This window comes from Oncorhynchus clarkii, chromosome 29, assembly GCF_045791955.1.
Source record: "Oncorhynchus clarkii lewisi isolate Uvic-CL-2024 chromosome 29, UVic_Ocla_1.0, whole genome shotgun sequence".
NCBI lineage: Eukaryota > Metazoa > Chordata > Actinopteri > Salmoniformes > Salmonidae > Oncorhynchus > Oncorhynchus clarkii.
Window position 1 is genome coordinate 24,853,859 of NC_092175.1, and position 22,784 is coordinate 24,876,642.

A 22,784-nucleotide genomic window follows, 5' to 3' on the forward strand; every position below is an offset into this window, starting at 1 on the left:
TCTTGATTACTGACCCCTGCCTACCCTAAGCCTGCCATCCTGTACCTTTACCCCATTTCTTGATTACTGACCCCTGCCTACCCTAAGCCTGCCATCCTGTACCTTTACCCCATTTCTAGATTACTGACCCCTGCCTACCCTAAGCCTGCCATCCTGTACCTTTACCCCATTTCTTGATTACTGACCCCTGCCTACCCTGAGCCTGCCATCCTGTACCTTTACCCCATTTCTTGATTACTGACCCCTGCCTACCCTGAGCCTGCCATCCTGTACCTTTACCCCATTTCTTGATTACTGACCCCTGCCTACCCTAAGCCTGCCATCCTGTACCTTTACCCCATTTCTTGATTACTGACCCCTGCCTACCCTGAGCCTGCCATCCTGTACCTTTACCCCATTTCTTGATTACTGACCCCTGCCTACCCTAAGCCTGCCATCCTGTACCTTTACCCCATTTCTTGATTACTGACCCCTGCCTACCCTGAGCCTGCCATCCTGTACCTTTACCCCATTTCTTGATTACTGACCCCTGCCTACCCTGAGCCTGCCATCCTGTACCTTTACCCCATTTCTTGATTACTGACCCCTGCCTACCCTGAGCCTGCCATCCTGTACCTTTACCCCATTTCTTGATTACTGACCCCTGCCTACCCTGAGCCTGCCATCCTGTACCTTTACCCCATTTCTTGATTACTGACCCCTGCCTACCCTGAGCCTGCCATCCTGTACCTTTACCCCATTTCTTGATTACTGACCCCTGCCTACCCTGAGCCTGCCATCCTGTACCTTTACCCCATTTCTTGATTACTGACCCCTGCCTACCCTGAGCCTGCCATCCTGTACCTTTACCCCATTTCTTGATTACTGACCCCTGCCTACCCTGAGCCTGCCATCCTGTACCTTTACCCCATTTCTTGATTACTGACCCCTGCCTACCCTAAGCCTGCCATCCTGTACCTTTACCCCATTTCTTGATTACTGACCCCTGCCTACCCTGAGCCTGCCATCCTGTACCTTTACCCCATTTCTTGATTACTGACCCCTGCCTACCCTGAGCCTGCCATCCTGTACCTTTACCCCATTTCTGGATTACTGACCCCTGCCTACCCTGAGCCTGCCATCCTGTACCTTTACCCCATTTCTGGATTACTGACCCCTGCCTACCCTAAGCCTGCCATCCTGTACCTTTACCCCATTTCTGGATTACTGACCCCTGCCTACCCTGAGCCTGCCATCCTGTACCTTTACCCCATTTCTTGATTACTGACCCCTGCCTGCTCTTGACCTGTCTTTTGCCTGCCCCTGTTGGATTATTAAGTTGTTGTTAACGCGGCGTTGTCTGCATCTGGGTGAAACCTGAAACGTTTCTCAGTAATGCCCTGATCATCCACATAGACTGGTGGCACCATAGGTCCCAGAGTGGTGGGGCATTTTTTTTTCTTATCTGGTAACCTAACCTGGGAAGTGATGGATCATATAGGGTATGACAGTGATGAATCAGTTGTAAAAAGGTTTTATATAGACTATGATGGGATCAGTTTTTCTAATCCGGTCACATGGTTTTAAAAAACACTCCTGGTAAAAGCTTGTGGCCCTTGGGAGGATGAAACCCCTGTTAAACTGCAGCAACCTTATACTTGTATGAATTATATTTAGACTAGACTAACAGGGGTTCCTCTACCCAGATACAGATAGAACTCAAAGGGCTGAGCTTCCTTTATGCATGTTTGCATCATCCAGGCCTATGCAACTGTAGACCTAATTAAAAATGTACTCACAGTCCATGTCATCACTATTATCTTGATTGATTAATTCCAGTTAATAATTTTGGCTTGAAAAAGTGTAGGCAGCCTAACCAGCCCAAGTTTTAATATAAACCAAATCACATTCACATTTTCTCCTGACAAACAAATGGATTATAAATACATAACGTTACCAATTTGTTTAGAGTGGATACGGCGCATAGGCTGTATACAGCTGCTATTAAAAGTAGTCTACAGTTGATCAGACAATCGTCTCGTTTTCATCCCATTCATCATGTCAGATCTCTAGTGTTTAATTAGGCTGCTGCAACATTCATGTAATGAGTTTTTGCTTGTCTGTCCGGAGTGATTGTGTTATCACCTTTGCTTAATAAATACTGGAAGAAAGTTGAAAGCCTACTTGAGAGTGCGCAAAAAAATGCGCTGCGTTAAACTCTCTCTTCAATCTCACTTTTAATGAATGATTAAAATGCATTCTCAATTGATTCCGGCATCCCAGAGAAGTAGAAACGTTCATATGCTTAGCAAGTAAAGAATCGTAATGTGCATTTAACTCTGCAAGCTCCTTGTAGTTGGCCTTGTTAGCTGAGCTTTCCCTCTCATTATGCCCCTTAGTAAAAGCCAACTCTTACCGATAAGCTTCTTGCGACACTTTCTTCTTACCTTCTCGTTGTGTTGTAGTTTGAATACGCAGCTGTTTGTCCGTTACATGGTCGCTGTGTTTTTTTTCCAAGTAGCTTGAATCTGATGTGGGTAATGAAAGGGGTTCGTAAACAAAAAAATCCACTAGTTTGGTTTAAGCATTAGCTAGCTATTCTGCAATTGAAGTCAATGTAGCCAAAGGAGGATGATGAATAGCTGTCCTCCGGTTACACCATGGTGCTAGCCTAGAGTGTGAGTCTACTGTAGACATTCATTGAAAAACAGTGTGTTTTAATCAGATATTTGGTGCCATTAATATACAGTGCCTTGCGAAAGTATTCGGCCCCCTTGAACTTTGCGACCTTTTGCCACATTTATCATCATTAGTAATTTAGGTCAACATTGGATCATTCAGAGATCCTCACTGAACTTCTGGAGAGAGTTTGCTGCACTGAAAGTAAAGGGGCTGAATAATTTTGCACGCTAAATTTTTCAGTTTTTGATTTGTTAAAAAAGTTTGAAACATCCAATAAATGTCGTTCCACTTCATGATTGTGTCCCACTTGTTGTTGATTCTTCACAAAAAAATACAGTTTTATATCTTTATGTTTGAAGCCTGAAATGTGGCAAAAGGTCGCAAAGTTCAAGGGGGCCGAATACTTTCGCAAGGCACTGTATTTAGTATAGTTTTATATAAAAACTACACTTTTTAAGTGTTTCATTATTTTTTTAATGTTTCTGAAATTCACTGAGTAGGATGGTCCTCACCTTCCTCCTCTGAGGAGCCACTGCAAAACACCCACATGGTGAGCAAAGAAAACCATATGCTATGGTAGGGGAATCTGGGTATCTCCTTTTTACAGTCCACAATGTATGTCATTGGCAACTTAAGGCATGTATGGGGTAATTTGCCCTGTTAGCTGCTGTCTATGTGGTAATTTAATGCAAAGTGATGCATTGACTTTGTTCCTGGTGCATCACTGCCAAGTTACGGGCTGTTTCTTGAAAGGCTTTCTTGTAAAAGACATGGACAGGAAAAAGGAGCTACGGTCTTTCTGTCGGTTCATGTCCCTGTTTTTGAACAGTAATGCTCATGGTATTAAAGTCTGTGCTTTGAAAATCAGTGTGAAAAGTGTGAAATGAGTGTGAAAAGTTAAATATCTACAGTACCAGTCCTAAGTTTGGACACACCTACTCATTCCAGGGTTTTTCTTTATTTTTACTATTTTCTACATTGTAGAAAAATAGTGAAGAAATCAAAACTATGAAACAACACATATGGAATCGAATAATGTAGTAACCAAAAAAGTGTTAAACAAATCAAAATAGATTTTATATTTGAGATTCTTCAAAGTAGCCACACTTTTCCTTGACAGCTTTGCACACTCTTGGCATTCTCTCAACCAGCTTCATGAGGTAGTCACCTGGAATGCATTTCAATTAACAGGTGTACCTTGTTAAAAGTTCATTTGCGTTTGAGCCAATCAATTGTGTTGTGACAAGGTAGAGGTGGTATACAGAAGATAGCCCTATTTGGTAAAATACCAAGTCCATATTATGGCAAGAACAGCTCAAATAAGCAAATAGAAACGACAGTCCATCATTACTTTAAGACATGAAGGTTAGTCAATATGGAACATTTCAAGAACTTTGAAATTTCTTCAAGTGCACTCGCAAAAACCATCAAGCGCTATGATGAAACTGGCTCTCATGAGGACCACCACAGGAAAGGAATACCCAGAGTTACCTCTGCTGCAGGGGATATGTTTAGTAGAGTTAACTGCACCTCAGATTGGAGCCCAAATAAATGCTTCACAGAGTTCAAGTAACACATTTCAACACCAACTGTTCAGGGGAGACTGCGTGAATCAGGCCTTCATGGTCAAATTGCTACAAAGAAACAACTAATAAAGGACACCAATAAGAAGGAGAGACTAGCTTGGGCCAAGAAACACGAGCAATGGACATTAGACCGGTGGAAATCTTTCCTTTGGTCTGATGAGTCCAAATTTGGGGATGTTCAGTTCCAACCGCCGTGTCTTTGTGAGACATAGAGTTTGTGAACGGATGATTTCCGCATGTTTCCACCGTGAAGCATGGAGGAGGAGGTGTGATGGTGCTTTGCTGGGGACACTGTCTGTGATTTATTTAGAATTCAAGGCACACTTAACCAGCATGACTACCACAGCATTCTGCAACCATCCCATCTGTTTTGCGCTTAGTGGGACTATCATTTATTTTTCAACAGGATAATGACCCAAAACACACCTCCAGGCTGTGTAAGGGCTATTTGACCAAGGAGAGTGATAGAGAGAATGCCAAGACTATGCAAAGCTGTCATCAAGGCAAAGGGTGGCTACTTTGATGAATCTAAAATCAAAAATATATTTGGATTTGTTTAACCCTTTTTTGGTTCGTACATGATTCCATATGTGTTATTTCATAGTGTTGATGTCTTGACTATTAACCAACAATGTAGAAAATACTAAAAATAAAGAAAAACTCTTTGTCAATAGGGTGGTCCAGCTTGTTTATTTTTGTGTTCAAGGTTTGAGGGGAGTGTCTATATCGGTGCAAAATCTAAGAAAAATCTGAACAGACTGGCCTGAACCCACTGTGTTTTTTTCTCTTGTTTGTTTGTTTGACTCAGCTGTGATTGTGCATGTAATCCATTTTGCACCCACATGGAAAGAAATGTGACGGAGTAGTACTTTCACAGTGTCAAGTTGGATTGTGTACAGTGTCACGACCAGAGTTAGTAAAGGCCACACCAGTGTATTTTCCTATAGTTGAACATACTCACTCTGGGGCCTTTCCGGAGGAAGAAATGTTACGGACTGCTAACTGTCTGGTCTGGACCCTGGTCCACACAGAGGCTATACAGCCTCATGCATTATTCAATCAGTGTAGTCACTTCAACACAGCACTCTGTCTGTGTTACCATCACTGAAGGGGGGGGGGGGGAAGAGAGAGCGAGAGAGAGAAATGGGGGGGGGGGTAAAATGAGTGAAAGAAGGGGGAAGAGAGAGATAGATAGAGGTAGAGCCATAGAGAGAGAGACAGGGAGTAAGGAACGCCACAGGGAATGCAAGGCATATTTGCCATCTGGACCTCTGAGCTGACAGCTTGACACGTTCCAAGAGCAGCGAAACGTAGAAGCAAATTCACAAACTTGGCCCCCTCTTGAGAAAAGTAATGCTGTGGTACATGAAGCGTAATTATTGGGCTGGTGCAACGGCTCGGCGCCCGTGGTAAGTGTCACCATGAACAGTATACGGTCGAACAGAGATCAATGCTCCACTCTCCGAATTAATGGGACTAATAATGGTGATGTGACAGGACCATCATTGAGAGATGTGTGGGGAATAGGATAGACTCTATCGAGCATTAACACAGACCAGACCAGACATATACAAATAAACACATACTGTGTGGCAGTCAGTCATTTGCAGTCTCAGTCACACGCATTTCTTGTGCTGATGTCTTGGTTTGCTGGTACAGTAGCTAGCAGGTACATTGAGTTCATCATACAACTTCATACATTTTTAATACCTGCGTATTGCCATAAACACAGGCAGACCCCCCCCCCCCCCCCACACACACACTCAAGTATGGCATTCAAACACAATTTATATTTTCTCGAGTTTTTGTGCTCATGCTCACGTTTTCTTTGATTTTATTAAATGGTGTACACCCTGAAAATCCATATGCTTGAGAACAGCTTTGTAACAAATGTATATGGTTTCCATTAAAGTATGGTAGAAAAAAAGGATCAATGACCATTTCTATTTGACCAATTTCTATTGCTCACCATTGATTCAGTTATTATTTACATTATAAAACAGAACATTTTTCAGTGAACAAATAATACAGTTAATTATAAAATGTTCAATACCTTAATGGGGAGAAATATACAGTACAAAATAGTTCTCTTTTTATTGTAGAAATCCATTGATACTGTTTTGATATATGCCAAATGCCTCCGAGCTCAACCCCATTTGAACACTAATGAAGAAAGCAGTGAATATGAGACCCCAGTCCTCTCTCCACACACACACACACACACACACACACACACACACACACACACACACACACACACACACACACACACACACGTTGGTTTTACTATCCAAGTGGGGGCCGAAAACTGTATTCCCATTCAAAATCCTATTTTCCCTAACCTTTAACCCTAAACCTAACCTTAACCTCAAACCTCTAAACCTAAAACTAAACCTAACTGCTAATCCTAACCCCTAATTCTAACCCTAATCCTAACATTAAATCTAACCCCAAACCTAACCCCTAAGCCTAAAATAGCATTTTTCCTTTTGGGGACCTGCGAAATGTCCCCACACACACACACACACACACACACACACACACACACACACACACACACACACACACACACACACACACACACACACACACACACACACAAATTCCAGACATCCGTTTCAAGGGGATTTGACATATCCTTTTAAGGAGATTTTGATGTAGACACAGCATGTATTCAGCGTTACTCATAATTTGTTAGCAGTGGCATGAACCGTATTTGTGACACACATACATAATCTCTGGTTCAAAACCACTGTCACGCATTGCAAGCACACTCATGAATGAAGTCAGACACGCTAGACACACACACATACACCCACCCACACAGACATGCATGTTGATTTGGCAGAAGAGCATGGTAGTACTATAAGAACGTTTAGGCTTCATCCATCTTCAAAGATTCCAGAGAAATTGAAGGAAACCTCTCTGGAACGTTCATCATCATTCAACATACACGCACACAGATAAAATGGCTCATACAGAACATCCATCTCTATAGTGTTCTCACCCTATGGCACTAGTCTCATATCAGTGAGAATATCCCGAGGCAACTCCGCTTTGAAATGGTTCTGCTGTGAAATCCTCTGGTCCTTTTAATGAGACAGAACCACCAAAGCTAGAGTTCTCCCCAGTGCCCACGAGACAGAGAGATCCAAAACACCCACCCCTAAAGGCCTTTGGTGTCAGAGAGTTATGGTAGCAACAAATAATACTGTAAATAGTCATATACAGTTGAGAAGTTTGAGTCTCAGTTTTAATTTTTTTTCCTGTCCTGAGCCAAGATGTGTAATTACAGTTGTCTGTGTGGCTGGGAATAGATTGAGTTCCTCCACCACCAGGTGTGATTGGCAGGAAGATCAGCTGTTCTCCAGACTAGATCCTCAGACTTCTCAGAAAGGTACCTGCAGCTATTGAATGCAGCTCTCCCCAGGGGACTAAATGAACAATGAGAGCTTTACTCAAATATTACTCAACAGACAGGTACACGCTGTAAACTTATAAAGCAAACAAAATCCACATGAACACTTCTGAGCCGAGAGCGTAGATTGTTTTAAAGCCATCTTGGCAGAATAGAAATTATGAATCTTTTTCGAAACCACAGCTGCAAATAATGGGTTGTCCAACAGCAAAGAAAAACCATGGACATGTATTTTAAATTACACACAGCAGTTTGCACATTATAATTTTGCTAGGCAGTCAGAGCTACTTGTTCAGTGCACATCATCAAATCGTTGCTGGGCTGACACTTCACTGTGAAGCCTGTGGTTCCTAACCGGGAAAGAAAGGACAATCTGCGTCTGGACGGCCATCGCCCTGTCCACTAGTCACTTTCATTAACTGTAATGGTCCATATTCTCCACGGCCCGTTTTCACTCCGCCAGCCTCCAGCAGAGTGACATCGCCCATCGTGGCATAGACTGCCCCATCAGAGTCCCAAGTTTCCATGCCAACGGTCAGAGAGGTGCTGCAGACGTGAAGTGTTCCAACCCCCCTCAATCTGGACCAGCCTAATTGGCCAATCAAAGAGTTAACATGGCCAATGCTTTAACAGCAACCTTAGTCATAGTTGGATGAACACTGCTGTAGGGCAGCTGAGAACCTAAGATACAGGAAGAGTATATAGACCTTGTAAAAGAAAACATAAATATTCAGAGTGTTTCCAAATGATGTTGTCCATGGGCCTGTTGAGGTATAGTTTGACATATGTCTGTAGCAGATGTTTAGAGAGTGCCACCATAATGTCAGGTCAGACAGTGATGGGGTAGCCATAGTGTTATAGGCCCTGATTCCTCTGCTTGTTAGCAACTGGCTGGTAAAACGTACATGTCTCCTAGTGAATGGTGGGTACGTCTCCAAGCCACGCTCCAGGTAGTGGACGGGGACATGTGTATTCACTCTGAGGGGAAAATAAAGATACCAAAGTTAAAACAATATAGCACCTGGTGAGTATGGTACATTGGTAGTGGTTACAACATACAGTTAAGTAGAGTTCCTGGTTAATGTGATCATGCCACACTACAGCCATGACAATGCAGGCAAAGCAAATTAGGATAAGCAATTAAGCAGAGAATGAAATTGACACCGCTTGGATGGTTTAGAAGTTTGAAATGGAGTGGCTTCGCTTAATGATAGAGACAGAACTATGAGACTCCACAAAATTAAAATACTGACTCATCACACGATCCATGTTAATTTTCAAATATGTTCATTAAATCAAGTTATTCTATTCTGTTCAATTCACCTTGCATAAATTTGACCTTAAACACATTTTTTAAATCCTTTCTGAATACTAATGGTAATGTGTATTGTGAGCAATGATCATTAACTCCATTACCCTCTAGTTCGATAAAGGCCTCAATGTAAAAAATCGCACTGGTGCAGACCTACTGTATTAGGCTACATGATGTTTCCCTCTTTGAAAGACATCTGTAATTACATGACACATCTCAGCTAGCAGTTTTCCTCTCTGCAGATATGGGAATGAATTAACCCCATGTTGCTTCTCCACACCACAGATGTGACGACCGCCTTGATTTGGTCTTATGTAGCAAAATGTGATATTGTGTTTTTTGCTTTGGATAAAAGCAGAGACACAGAGCTACAAAATGGTATATCATACACTGTATTTGAGGAACAATGGGAAAGTAATTCTGCTGTGAAAGTTGATAAACTTGTAACTTCACTTTTGAGAAAATGGCCTTTGAATATTTTGGTACCTACTGAAGAGCTCTTCTTTGTTTACACCCATTCAGCATCATTCACACCCTCTTAATCTTTAGCTCCACCCATCTCTTTAAGGGTTGATCCGAGCGTTCTGTCCTAACAACAACAGTCAAGCACTCAAGCTAACTGGCTAACGTGAGAGAACCGTTCACTGACCATTTTACTCGCTTTAGCAGAGCTGGTTAGGCTGTTTTTTATGTTATCCAGAGCGTTGGGGACTGCATCTATGCAGCTGGCAACAATTTAAAAAATTTTGCCAACGTTTACTGACACCGGCCATATTCGATGGGTGTTGTGTGTTCGTAAATGCATCAGTTATTCTGAGCTCTCAGACGAGAGTGCTCTGAAATCAGAGTAGAACACTAGAGAAAAATGACCAGCTATGTCTGTAAACAGTTGTTGCAGTGACAGTCTATTTAAATGGTTACTTGCATGGTGGGGTCTTTTGTTAAGACATGTAGATAGCTAGCTAGGTAAACAATGAGCCATAATCACAACTCATGACGTTACTACCCCGCATGAATATGCAGGTAGCTAACCAACAAGGTTCAATGTTAGCCAGCTAGCAGACCAATCTGAACTCATCTCTCGGCATGTCAAGCCCACTCAGTATCTCAGCCAATAATGGCCAGCGGGAAGGTTCCTTACTTTTTCTGTGGCTAAACCAACTAGGCTCATAATTTAACAATTGTATTCGTATTTACAGATGGCATACAAGTCTGTTATTAAGGTAAATGAAAGTTCATGTTCCAGAAGGCATTTCTGCCAAAAACTAAATTTGATTAAAAACTTTAACTTAACTTCAAATGGTTCTCGTGTGAAGTAGTGACCCGCGACATACGCCTAGTTTTCTGAAACGAGTCACACGTGTTTTCTCCCTTGGATTAAATGTCCATTAACCTGGTAAAAATAAGATCTTCATTCCTCCTGGAGTGTTTTGAATGCCAATGAAATTCACTGAGCTCCACTCCAGCTTGTATTTAGGTAATGGAATCTCCACACTTACTCTAACTCCAGAGCCACAAGCTGTCAATTAATCTTAAACCCGAACAGTGGCAGTAGGCTCAGTCTCTGCCTTACCAAGGTTGCCTCTTTGCCTTTCCCTCCTTAAAACCCCTAGTTTTTCATTTTAACCTTTAAAAAAGCTTATTTTGTGGGCTTGGCTCCAGGTAAATCCAGTGTTAATAATGTACATGTACTGAGACACTTTGGATTTTGCAGTCCAAAGCAATTTCTGGACCTCTTAGAATCTGCATGGAATTATGAAGGTGAAGCGTTTTGGTGCCAGAGCTTAGATAACTGTGTGTGAGTGTCAGATCCTGTCTCCCTTTGACGTAAGGCTACATCTAGGACGCCCTGAGCCCAACTTTGATTAAGCCTGTTATCAAACAGCCAGACACAACTCACTCATCTCTCGCTGAATTTAATAATATAATATACACCATTTTAGTCTCTCAGGTGGGGGATCTAACGGTGCACTGAGTGTGGTGCACTTCATGCAAGTTCAACTTTAACACACCTCCTACAGCCAGAGGGACACACACACACACACACACACACAGAGAGACTTTGATGACAGACATTCACAGAGACAACCTTTACCTCAGGACACTATAACAAATGAATTCACTGAAGCAAACATGTGACAGAAATGTTACTTATGCAACAGAGACAGATAACTCAATGGGGGTTCTTGTAAAATAGCCTTCCCATTATTGAATTCAGACATACAGTTGAAGTCGGAAGCTTACATGCACTTAGGTTGGAGTCATTGAAACTCGTTTTTCAACCACTCCACAAATTTCTTGTTAACAAACTATAGTTATGGCAAGTCGGTTAGGACATCTACTTTGTGCAGCACACAAGTCATTTTTCCAACAATTTTTTACAGACAGATTATATCACTTATAATTCACTGTATCACAACTCCAGTGGGTCAGAAGTTTACATACACTAAATTGACTGTGCCTTTAAACAGCCTATAAGCCTATCAGAAGCATCTAAAGCCATGACATCATTTTATGGAATTTTCCAAGCTGTTTAAAGGCACAGTCAACTTAGTGTATGTAAACTTCTGACCCACTGGAATTGTGATACAGTGAATTATAAGTTAAATAATCTGTCTGTAAACAATTGTTGGAAAAATTACTTGTGTGATGCACAAAGTAGATGTCCTAACCAACTTGCCAATATTCTAGTTTGTTAACAATAAATTTGTGGAATGGTTGAAAAACAAGTTTTAATAACTCCAACCTAAGTGCATGTACATTTCCGACTTTAACTGTATGCATAGGCACCCGCCTTGTGTCTTACCAGTTCTACCGATAGAGTGTATAACCCTTCAGCTGTATGTTCTTAATGTCGTTGTTCAGCCACTACTCGGTGAAACATAAGATATTACAGTTTTTAAAGTCCCATTGGTAGGATATACCCACGGGACATTGGTATAAGCTTTCAGCTTGTCCCACTTATTTTCCAGTGATTGAACATTAGCTAGCAGGACGGAAGGCACGGGCAGATTAGCCACTCGTCATCTGATCCTCGCAAAGAACCCTGATCTTTTTCAACAAAATCTCAGTTTCCTTCTCCAGCGAATGACGGGGATCTGAGCCTGGTCGGGTGTCGGTAGTAGTATATCCCGCCCGTCTGACTCATTGAGGAACTCTTCATCCAGTTTGAGGTGAGCAATAGCAGTTCTGATGTCCAAAAGCTCTTTTCGGTCATAAGAGGCGGTAGCAGAAAAATTATGTACAAAACAAGTTACGAACAACGCAAAAAAAACAACAAAAAATAGCATTGTTGGTTAAGGCGATAAGACGGCGGCCCTCCCCTCCGGCGCCATCGTAATAATGTAATTTAATTTACAAACCCTGCCATGGGTGTTAGCTGTGTTACAGATGTAGGATCTTAATTTTCTCACCTTGTTGCTGGATAACTTTCGTGCAATGCAGGACATTTCATATTTGTAGTGTATTTGAGGTTTAAAAAGGTGTCTAAAGTTTGTACTTTACACCTTGACATTTCAGATTTTATTTTCCCTTACAAAATATATATCAACCCCTACAAACATGTCCATTCATTATAATGAACATCATTATTCTGCAGGATTATTTTTCTGCTGTAGCAATCTGGCTCAAATTAAGATTCTACACCTGTAGCTATGATGTAAGTGATAAAAACAGAGCCCAAAGACGTATTCATCACAAACAAAGTACAGTTTAAAGATTCCTCACTCCAAAATGTCAACACTTCTTAGACAGTCTTCTACTTTACAGGAAGAATTTAGAGAGTTTGTGACACTGTGTAATTAGCCTGTTAGAGTGTTCACTAATTAGGATGATATAAACATGAGGTAATTAGTTTGCTCTGTGCCAGAGTAGCGGGAGCTAACAAAGACATAACAGGCTCTCTTTCTGGGAGCACAGGGTCCTCTCTCCCTCTCTCCCTCCACACTGGGCTCCAATTAGCCACCAATTTCTTGTACTACTTTTACTGAAGCTTTCACTCTTTTCCTATTGAACATTATGAGACGAAACAGCAAGCAGAAGAAATTAGAAGAGCTAAATCATGCTTCAGTGACCTGTGCATGGATCGTGGAGCGGGTTGAGGTGGCAGTGGATGAACACGGCCAATGCTAGGTCTTTGTAGGGCATGTGATTAACAAGGTCTACTAGGACTGGGGAGGAGGTGAGTGTGAGGAAGCACACTGGGGACTGTGTGATTCACCTCCGCCAACAAATGAGATCATTATGGACGTGTGGCAGCTCTAATCTTCTCACCAGAAAAGGACAAAAGAGAGAGGGATGAAAGGGGAGTAAAACTGAGCTTCTCTATCTCCTTCCCTCTGTCTGTCTCTGTAAAGGATAGCACATTGTTAATGATGCATCCTGCTGGTCATATATTAATATACAGTAAAACTCTGGAGCTTTTCACCTCAAATCTTTTTTGGATGCTCTCTCTCTCTGTATTGCTCTCTCTCTCCCCCTATCTCTTTCACTTTACACTATTCAAATTAGCATTTTGGAAATATCAAATATGTGACTAGTTTCAGGAAACAAGGTGTATGTCGCACACTACAACTTCAATCAAATCAATCAATCAATCAAATGTATTTATAAAGCCCTTTTTACATCAGCTGATGTCACAAAGTGCTGTACAGAAACCCAGCACAAAACCACAAACATCAAGAAATGCAGGTGTAGAAGCACGGTGGCTAGGAAAAACTCCCTAGAAAGGCCAGAACCTAGTAAGAAACCTAGAGAGGAACCAGGCTCTGAGGGGTGGCGAGTCCTCTTCTGGCTGTGCCGGCTGGAGATTATAACAGAATTTGGCCAAGATGTTCAAACGTTCATAGATGACCTGCAGGGTCAGATAATAATAATCACAGTGGTTGTAGAGGGTGAAACAGGTCAGCACCTCAGGAGTAAATGTCAGCTGGCTTTTCATAGCCGATCTTTCAGAGTTAGAGACAGCAGGTGCGGTAGAGAGAGGGTCCAAAACAGCAGGTCCGGGACAAGGTAGCACGTCCAGTGAACAGGTCAGGGTTCCATAGCCGTAGTCAGAACAGTTGAAAATGGAGAAGTAGCATAACCAGGTGGAGCCAGGTAGTCCTGAGGCATGGTCCTAGGGCTCAGGTCCTCCGAGAGAAGAGAGAAAGAGAGAGAGAAACAGAAAGAGAGAGAGAGAAAGATAGAAAAAGAGAGAGCTAATTAGAGGGAGCACACTTAAATTCACACAGGACACCGGATGAGACAGGATAAATACTCCAGATATAACAGACTGACCCTAGCTCCCCGACACATAAAATATTGCAGCATAAATACTGGAGGCTGAGACAGGAGGGGGAGACACTGTGGCCCTGTCCGACGATGCCCCCGGACAGGTCTTATAACAAAGGGTCTGAATACTTGCAGTATGAAAATAAGGTATTTCTGTTTTTATGTTTAATTTAAAAAAATATATGTCTAAAAACCTCTTCACTTTGTCATTATGTGATATTGTGTGTAGATTGATTAGGAAAAAATACAATTGAATCCATTTTAGAATAAGGCTGTAATGTAACAAAATGTGGAAAAAGGGAAGGGGTCTGAATTCTTTCCGAATGCATTGTATGTAGACATTTGATCGTTGAATATCTCATTCCAAAATCATGGGCATTAATATGGAGTTGGTCCCCCCTGTGCTGCTATAACAGCCTCCACTCTTCTGGGAAGGCGTTCCACGAGATGTTGGAACATTGCTGCGGGGACTTGCTTCCATTCAGCCACAAGAGCATTAGTGAGGTCGGGGACTGATGAGCCAGGCCTAATCGTCGAACGTGTTTGATGGGGTCGAGGTCAGGGCTCTGTGCAGGGCAGTCAAGTTTTTGTATGGACCTCACTGAGGTATGGACCTCACTGTGTGCACGGGGGCATTGTCATGCAGAAACAGGAAAGGGCCATCCCCAAACTGTTGCCACGAAGATGGAAGCACAGAGTCATCTAGAATGTCATTGTATGCTGTAGTGCTACGATTTCCCTTCACTGGAAGTTAGAGGCCTAGCCTGAACCATGAAAAACAGACCTAGACCATTATTCCTCCTCCACAAAACGTTACAGTTGGCACCAGTGGGGGCTCATCAGAGGAGAAAGGGGAGGACCATCCTCCTAAGTGAAATTTCATAAAAATAGTGAAACACGAAAAAAATGGGATCAGAGAATGAACCCAGTGTGTTGTATTGGGGTTGTGCCGCAGAGCATTATGGGGGGGAGGGGGGGGTGTTCTATGTGTTGAGAATCTTGGTGAGTTGGTGACATCATTGTACAGGGATTGAAAAGTGATAGTTGAGCATTTTCTTTTATATTATTCCTTTCAAATGAGTTTCTTCAAATTACAGGAGATGGAATAGGTAGATTATACATTGTTTTCTTGGTTTGATAACATTATTTTTGTGTCCAGTTAGTGCAATTTATTTAAATGTGCCTTGCTAACTTCCATAGCAGTAGCTAGCTAGGCACCAGCTGGAGTGTGCACCTTTCGCCACCACAAATTTTGTGGACTTTTTGTTGACAACCCCTTTCATTCTCTGGGGTGTACGGAAAAGGTGCAAATTAAAACATTTTATTATTAAAACATTTTTTACAAGGCCTAGAGTTGCATAAGCCTGCATGATGCAAACATGCATAAAGCCCTGTGAGTTCTATTGTCTATCAGTTGTTGTCTCTGTGTCTGGGTAGAGGAAATACCCCTCCTAATCTAGTCTAAATACTGTATAATTCATATGAACAAGTGCAAGGTTGCTGCAGGGTTTTCATTTTTCACCCCACCCTTACTTTTTTTAAACCACGTGACCTGATTATGAAATATTGGTCCCACCATAGCCCTTATTAAACCTTTTTACATCTGATTAATCATAGTCATACCTTATAGGGTCCAGAGTTAGGTTAATTGCCCCACCCCTCCCCACTCTGGGACCTATGGTACCACCAGTCTGCTTGCAGTTGTCAGGTACGTGGATGATCAGGGCTTTATTCAGGAACGTTTCTTTGATGTGTCAAGTGGGCAAAATGCGCAGTCTGTGTTTAACTTCATGGACAAACTTGTTGTCATGGACAAACCTAAGATAGCGCAGCTGAAATGGAATGTATCTGCTATTTGTATTTCCGGCTAAGTCCCCTCCTGTTACCTGATTTAAGTGATGACCACTCCACTACCATTGTCAACTCTCTCCTGACATGAACTGAAGCCACGTCTCATGTGCCCGCTGATTGAATGTTTCCTCTCTAAGCACTGTGAGTACTCCTATCAATTTTCTCACATTACTGCATGTAGAGTCAATCACATTCACAAACACATTATTACACATCAATGATTTTACTCCTTGCCTTGACTAACTCATTCTTAGCTCTTTTGTCTAACTGTGTAGTGTGTTACGTTATTGTTTTTTGTCTTCCAGAGGCAGTTTAGAACTCTGTTATGAGTGTTGCAACCGAGGACAGAATTTTTTTTCTTTATGTGCCTCAGCACTCGGTGGTCATGTTCTGTGAGCTTGTGTGGCTTACCACTTTGCATCTGAGCCGCTGTTGCTCCTAGATGTTTCCACTTCACAATAACAGCACTTACAGTTGATCAGGGCAGCTCTAGCAGGGCAGAAATTTGACACTGACCTGTTGGAAAGGTGGCATCCTATGATGGTGCACATTAAAAGTCACTGAGCTCTTCAGGAAGACCATTCTACTGCCAATGTTTGTCTGTGGAGATTGCATGGTGGTGTGCTTGATTTTATACACCTGTCAGCAACAGGTGTGGCTGAAATAGCCGAAATAGCCAAATCCACTAATTTGTGGATCCACATACTTTTGTATATATAGTGTAGTTGGTTAGCTTTAGCTACCGACATATTAATGTATGGTGGCTAGCTATGACAATCAGTTTGTATTGCTAGTAGTATGGGTTGGCATTATTGCCACATTCAAAACATCTGGGAACTAGGAAATCTCCAACTTCAGTGCATTCAAGACATCAGGGAACTCAGAAAAAATGACAATGTGCAGGCCTATGTTTCCCTGAAGGTTTCATGAACAGAAAAAGTTTTGAGCCCCTTTGTCTTTGCCTTGTGTTGACCACTGTTTACTTGGAAGTAATCAACAAACATAAAACATTGCTGCCCCGTTATGCACAGCACGTCTTCATTATTAAAGTCACAAACATTCTGTGATATGTTTACTGATGAGGGGTGGTCGTTTGACCGCAGACCCATTACAGATGCAGGCAATGAGGCAGTGATCACTGAGATCTTGGTTGAAGACTGCAGTGGTGTATTAGGGTGCCCGTGTTTAAGGATTAGGGGTTGTACCTGGTAGGTTAATTTATAATTTGTGTGAGATTGAGGGCATCAAGCTCAGAGATAGCCTGCAAAGTAATGTCATACTTTCCAGGTCCATACCCGAACATTTCGAACTTCTAATTTTAAAAATTAATCCCTCCAGAAATAAGTCTCTCACTGTTGCTGCCTGCTACCGACCCCCCTCAGGTCCCAGCTGTGCCCTGGACACCATTTGTGAATTGATCGCCCCCGATCTAGCTTCATAGTTTGTTCTGTTAGGTGACCTAAACTGGGATCTAAGCTAGATGCCCTCAATCTCACACAAATCATCAAGGAACCCACCAGGTACAACCTTAAATCTGTAACCAAGGGCACCCTCATAGACGTTATCCTGACCAACTGGCCCTCCAAATACACCTCCGCTGTCTTCAATCAGGATCTCAGCGATCACTGCCTCATTGCCTGTATCCGCTACGGGTCCGCAGTCAAACGACCACCCCTAATCACTGTCAAACGCTCCCTAAAACAGTTCTGCGAGCAGGCCTTTCTAATCGACCTGACCTGGTATCCTGGAAGGATATTGACCTCATCCCGTCAGTTGAGGATGCCTGGTCATTCTTTAAAAGTAACTTCCTCACCATCTTAGATACGCATGCTCCGTTCAAAAAATGCTGAACTAAGAACAGATATAGCCCCTGGTTCATTCCAGACCTGACTGCCCTCGACCAGCACAAAAACATTCTGTGGCGGACTGCAATAGCATCGAATAGTCCCCGCGATATGCAACTGTTCAGCGAAGTCAGAAACCAATACACGCAGTCAGTCAGGAAAGCAAAGGCCAGCTTTTTCAAGCAGAAATTTGCATCCCGTAGCTCTAACTCCAAAAAGTTCTGGGACACTGTAAAGTCCATGGAGAACAAGAGCACCTCCTCCCAGCTGCCCACTGCACTGAGGCTAGGTAACACGGTCACCACCGATAAATCCATGATAATCGAAAACTTCAACAAGCATTTCTAAACGGCTGGCCATGCCTTCCTCCTGGCTACTCCAACTTCGGCCAACAGCTCCACCCTCCCCCCCGCAGCTACTCGCCCAAGCCTCCCCAGCTTCTCCTTTACCCTAATCCAGATAGCAGTTGTTCTGAAAGAGCTGCAAAACCTGGACCCGTACAAATCAGCTGGGCTTGACAATCTGGACCCTCTATTTCTGAAACTATCCGCCGCCATTGTCGCAACCCCTATTACCAGCCTGTTCAACCTCTCTTTCATATCATCTGAGATCCCCAAGGACTGGAAAGCTGCCACGGTCATCCCCCTCTTCAAAGGGGGAGACACCCTGGACCCAAACTGTTACAGACCTATATCCATCCTGCCCTGCCTATCCAAGGTCTTTGAAAGCCAAGTCAACAAACAGATCACCATCTCGAATCCCACCGTACCTTCTCTGCTGTGCAATCTGGTTTCCGAGCCGGTCACGGTACTAAACAAGGTACTAAACACGGTACTCGACAAGGTACTAAACGATATCATAACCGCCATCGATAAAAGACAGTACTGTGCAGCTGTCTTCATCAACCTGGCCAAGGCTTTCGACTCTGTCAATCACCATATTCTTATCGGCAGACTCAGTAGCCTCAGTTTTTCTAATGACTGCCTTGCCTGGTTCACCAACTACTTTGCAGACAGAGTTCAGTGTGTCAAATCGGAGGGCATGCTGTCCGGTCCTCTGGCAGTCTATGGGGGTGCCACAGGGTTCAATTCTCGGGCCGACTCTTTTCTCTGTATATATCAATGATGTTGCTCTTGCTGTGGGTGATTCCCTGATCCACCTCTACGCAGACGACACCATTCTGTATACTTCTGGCCCTTCCTTGGACACTGTGCTATCTAACCTCCAAACGAGCTTCAATGCCATACAACACTCATTCCGTGGCCTCCTTACTGCTCTTAAACGCTAGTAAAACCAAATGCATGCTTTTCAACCGTTCGCTGCCTGCACCCGCATGCCCGACTAGCATCACCACCCTGGATGGTTCCGACCTAGAATATGTGGACATCTATAAGTACCTAGGTGTCTGGCTAGACTGTAAACTCTCCTTCCAGACTCATATCCAAAATCAAATCTAGAATCGGCTTTCTATTTCGCAACAAAGCCTCATTCACTCACGCCGCCAAACTTACCCTAGTAAAACTGACTATCCTACCGATCCTCGACTTCGGCGATGTCATCTACAAAATGGCTTCCAATACTCTACTCAGCAAACTGGATGCAGTTTATCACAGTGCCATCCGCTTTGTTACTAAAGCACCTTATACCACCCACCACTGCGACCTGTATGCTCTAGTCGGCTGGCCCTCGCTACATATTTGTCGCTAGACCCACTGGCTCCAGGTCATCTACAAGTCCATGCTAGGTAAAGCTCCGCCTTATCTCAGTTCACTGGTCACGATGACAACACCCACCCGTAGCACGTGCTCACTGATCATCCCTAAAGCCAACACCTCATTCGGCCGCCTTTCCTTCCAGTTCTCTGCTGCCTGTGACTGGAATGAATTGCAAAAATCGTTGAAGTTGGAGACTTTTATCTCCCTCACCAACTTTAAACATCTGCTATCTGAGCAGCTAACCGATCGCTGCAGCTGTACATAGTCCATCGGTAAATAGCCCACCCAATTGACCTACCTCATCCCCATACTGTTTTTATTTATTTACTTTTCTGCTCTTTTGCACACCAGTATCTCTACCTGCACATGACCATCTGATCATTTATCACTCCAGTGTTAATCTGCTAAATTGTAATTATTCGCCTACCTCCTCATGCCTTTTGCATACAATGTATATACACTATTTTTTTAAATAAAAAAATAATAATTCTACTGTGTTATTGACTTGTTTATTGTTTACTCCATGTGTAACTCTGTGTTCCTGTCTGTTCACATTGCTATGCTTTATCTTGGCCAGGTCGCAGTTGTAAATGAGAACTTGTTCTCAACTAGCCTACTTGGTTAAATAAAGGTGAAAAAAAATAGATTGTAGGATGGCCGGGGTGCTTGTTATGGGTGTGGGCAGTATTGAGTAGCTTGGATGAATAAGGTGCCCAGAGTAAACTGCCTGCATCTCAGGCCCAGTTGCTAATGTATGACTATTATTAGTAGATTTGTATAGAAAACACTCTGAAGTTTCTAAAACTGTTTGAATGATGTCTGTGAATATAACAGAACTCATATGGCAGGCAAAAACCTGAGAAAAAAATCCAACCAGGAAGTGGGAAATCTGAGGTTTGTAGTTTTTCAACTCTTTGCCTATCGAATATACAGTGTCTATGGGGTCAAATTGCACTTCCCAAGGCTTCCACTAGATGTCAACAGTCTTTAGAACTTTGTTTGATGCTTCTACTGTGAAGGAGGGGGGAATGAGAGGGAATTAAGTCAGAGGTCTGCCAGAGAGGCATGAGCTGACCACGCGCGTTCACGTGAGAGTTAGCTTGAGTTCCATTACATTTCTGAAGAGAAATGAATTCTCCGGTTGAAACATTATTGAAGACATATGATAAAAACATCTTAAAGATTGATTCTATACATTGTTTGACATGTTTCTACGAACTGTAATATAACTTTTTTGACTTTTCATCTGAACTAAGCGATCACGCATTGAGCATTTCGATTACTGGGCTAAACGCGCAAACAAAAAGGAGGTATTTGGACATAAATGATGAACTTTACCGAACAAATCAAACATTTATTGTGGAACTGGGATTCCTGGGCTGGGAGTGCATTCTAATGAAGATTATCAAAGGTAAGTGAATATTTATAATGTTATTTCTGACTTCTGTTGACTCCACAACATGGCGGATATCTGTATGGCTTGATTTGTTGTCTGAGCGCTGTACTCAGATTATTGCATGGTGTGCTTTTTCGGTAAAGCTTTTTTGAAATCTGACACAGCGGTTGCATTAAGGAGAAGTGTATCTATAATTCCATGCATAATAGTTGTATCTTTTATCAATGTTTATTATGAGTATTTCTGTAAATTGATGTGGCTCTAAACATAACGCACCAATGTAAACTCAGATTTTTGTATATAAATATGAACTTTATCGAACAAAACATACATGTATTGTGTAACATGAAGTCCTATGAGTGTCATCTGAGGAAGATCATCAAAGGTTAGTGATTAATTTTATCTCTATTTCTGCTTTTTGTGACTCCTCTCTTTGGCTGCAAAAATGGCTGTGTTTTTCTGTGACTAGGTGCAGACCTAACATAATTGTTTGGTGTTGTGACGACCCTCCCACTCTGTCTGCCGTATTCTGTCTTTGTTCTTGTTTCCTTATTAGGATGCCGGTGGGCGGAGTTGAGAGGGTCGTCAGCTTCATGGGAAACACCTGGACCAGGTGTCTCCCAGGATAAATAGACCTCTTCCACATTCATGGAACTCTCTCCATGCAGACACCTTTGTAGATTGTGTTGTGGTTCTTGGTGGCCTTTTGTTTGTTTGCTTTGGCACCTTTCAACACCCTGCATTATCACATTCATGCATGCAAAACACTCACTTACACTACTGATTACTGATTACACACACCATTGTATATTTTCCTTAGTTGCTTTAGTTAATAAATATATATTTTGCTACTCCTTATCTCCACGTTGTCTCCCTTTGTTACGGGCTTTGAGCCGGTTCGTGACAGTGTGCTTTCGTTGAAATCAGACACTGTGTGGTGGGATTAACAACAAGTTTATCTTTAAAATGGTGTAAAATACTTCTATGTTTGAGGAATTTTAATGTTTTGAATTTGGCGCCCTGCACTTTCACTGGCTGTTGTCATATCAATCCCTTTAGTGGGAATCAAGCCATAAGAAATTATTAAGCATGTCCCAGTTTAGGTCACCTAGCAGCATGAGCTCTAAAGATAGATGGGGGGCAATCAATTCACATACGGTATCCAGGGCACAGCTGGGGGCAGAGGGTGGTCTATAGCAAGCGGCAACAGTGAGAGACCTGTTTCTGGAGAGGTGGATTTTTAAAAGTAGAAGCTCAAATTGTTTGGGTACAGACCTGGATAGTAAGACAGAACTCTGCAGGCTATCTCTGCAGTAGATTTCAACTCCGCCCCCTTTGGCAGTTCTATCTTGTCGGAAAATATTATAGTTAGGGATGGTAATTTCTGGGTTTTTGGTGGTCTTCCTAAGCCAGGATCCAGACACGGCTAGGACATCCAGGTTGGCAGAGTGTGCTAAAGCAGTGAATAAAACAAACTTATTCCACTGCAGGGCCTGGAATAACCTCTACATCACCAGAGGAACAGAGGAGGAGTAGGATAAGGGTACGGCTAAAGGCTATAAGAACTGGTCGTCTAGTACATTCAGAACAGAGAGTAAAAGGAGCAGGTTTCTGGGCGCGATAGAATAGATTCAAGGCATAATGTACAGACAAAGGTATGGTAGAATGTTAATACAGTGGAGATAAACCTAGGTATTGAGTGATGATGAGAGAGATATTGTCTCTAGAAA

General features: G+C 42.5%; 1 protein-coding gene across 1 annotated transcript in view; it reads right to left on the reverse strand.

The window, feature by feature from the left end:
- Nucleotides 1-8,476: 8,476 nt before the first annotated feature.
- The window catches only part of LOC139388178 (leucine-rich repeat transmembrane neuronal protein 4-like), a 39,906-nt gene continuing 25,598 nt past the window's right edge, over nucleotides 8,477-22,784 (reverse strand). The window contains exon 5 of the mRNA XM_071134746.1: nucleotides 8,477-8,643. Coding sequence (XP_070990847.1) covers nucleotides 8,578-8,643 — 66 coding nt within the window. The 3' untranslated portion in view covers nucleotides 8,477-8,577. The remainder of the gene's footprint in view (nucleotides 8,644-22,784) is intronic.